This window comes from Miniopterus natalensis, chromosome 11 (genome assembly GCF_054644295.1).
Source record: "Miniopterus natalensis isolate mMinNat1 chromosome 11, mMinNat1.hap1, whole genome shotgun sequence".
NCBI classification, from domain to species: Eukaryota; Metazoa; Chordata; class Mammalia; order Chiroptera; family Miniopteridae; genus Miniopterus; species Miniopterus natalensis.
Genome location: NC_142091.1, coordinates 68684508 through 68685782, shown reverse-complemented (window position 1 = coordinate 68685782; position 1275 = coordinate 68684508). Strand labels below are relative to the sequence as shown.

General features: G+C 43.7%; 1 protein-coding gene across 1 annotated transcript; it reads right to left on the bottom strand.

Moving 5' to 3' along the window:
* On the bottom strand, nucleotides 1-945 carry LOC107528807 (olfactory receptor 8H1-like). Its single transcript, XM_016200417.2, has one exon. The coding sequence runs from the start codon at nucleotides 943-945 to the stop codon at nucleotides 1-3; it is 945 nt and encodes a 314-aa protein (XP_016055903.2).
* Between the last annotated feature and the right edge of the window lie 330 nt (nucleotides 946-1275).

The following is a 1275-nucleotide window of genomic DNA, read 5'->3' as shown; positions in this document are numbered from 1 at the left end:
TTACTGTAGCAGCCGGGAGCCCTCTCTCTGCAGGACTCTAATGAGAGCCTTTTTCACGTCCTGATTTCTCAGACTGTAGATGAGTGGATTCAGCATGGGGATCACAATACTGTAAAATACAGACACCACTTGATCCTTTCCAAAGGAGTAGGACTTTCGTGGTCTTAAGTAAGTAAAAATCAGAGTGCCATAAAAGACGGTGACTCCCAGGAAATGGGAGGCACACGTGGAAAAGGCTTTTCTCCTCCCTGAAGTGGAAGAAATTTTCAGGACAGTAGACAAAATGGACAGATAAGACACACATATTATGGTAAGAGATCCCATTAGGGTGGAGCCAGCAAAAACAAATATCATGATTTCAATGTCATGTGTGTCAGTGCAGGACAGGGCTAGGATTGGGGAAGTGTCACAGAAAAAGTGATGGATTATGTTGGAGTCACAGAAATGCAGTCTGCTCATGCAAAGCACATTGATAATCGAGTCCAAAAAGCCTTTCCCATAGGACCCAAAGATGAGGGAGCAGCAGAGTCTTGAGGACATGACAACTGGGTAGTGTAGAGGTTTGCAGATAGCTACATAGCGATCATAGGCCATTGAGGAGAGAAGTAAGCATTCAGTGGTACCCAAGAAGATAAAGAAGTACAGCTGGCTGAAGCAGCTCACGTATGAAATGTGCTTGGTGGAAGTCAGTAAGTTCTCTAAGGTTTTAGGTGTGATGACGTTGGAGTAACTGAGGTCAAGAAATGACAGGTGACTGAGGAAAAAGTACATGGGGGTGTGAAGCTGGAGATCCAGGCGGATTAGCAGGATCATGCCCGCGTTTCCCAGCACACTGGTCAGGTATATCAGGAGAAACAGGGTGAAGAGGGCCCGCCCGAGCCCCTCAGAGCCCGTCAGCCCCACGAGCACGAAGTGAGACACGTCTGTGCTGTTCCTTCTATCCATTGAGGTCACTGCTCAGCCTGTTGGGAATCAAGGTGACACTTGGCAGTAGTGGGTTCAAAGGGGTTACTTATATTAGTTTAACATTTCTAAAAACTGATGATATGAGTGATTTACAGAATGTGATGGGAAAACTGAATTTGATTGCCAAATACATAAGTAGGCATAAATTGATACTTGGGAATGATGTAATAAAAATCAACATATTGCATAATTAGAATGAACCTTAGAGTGTTCTAAATGCTTCCCTTTATTCATATGTCTACTCCACATGATAATATTATACCACACGTGCTACTATTAGCCACATTTTTTAAATGAAAAAAGGGCACA

Bases quoted from the DNA above. Each gene is read 5' to 3' on its own strand.
- LOC107528807 (XM_016200417.2), bottom strand. From the start codon at position 945: ATGGATAGAAGGAACAGCACAGACGTGTCTCACTTCGTGCTCGTGGGG.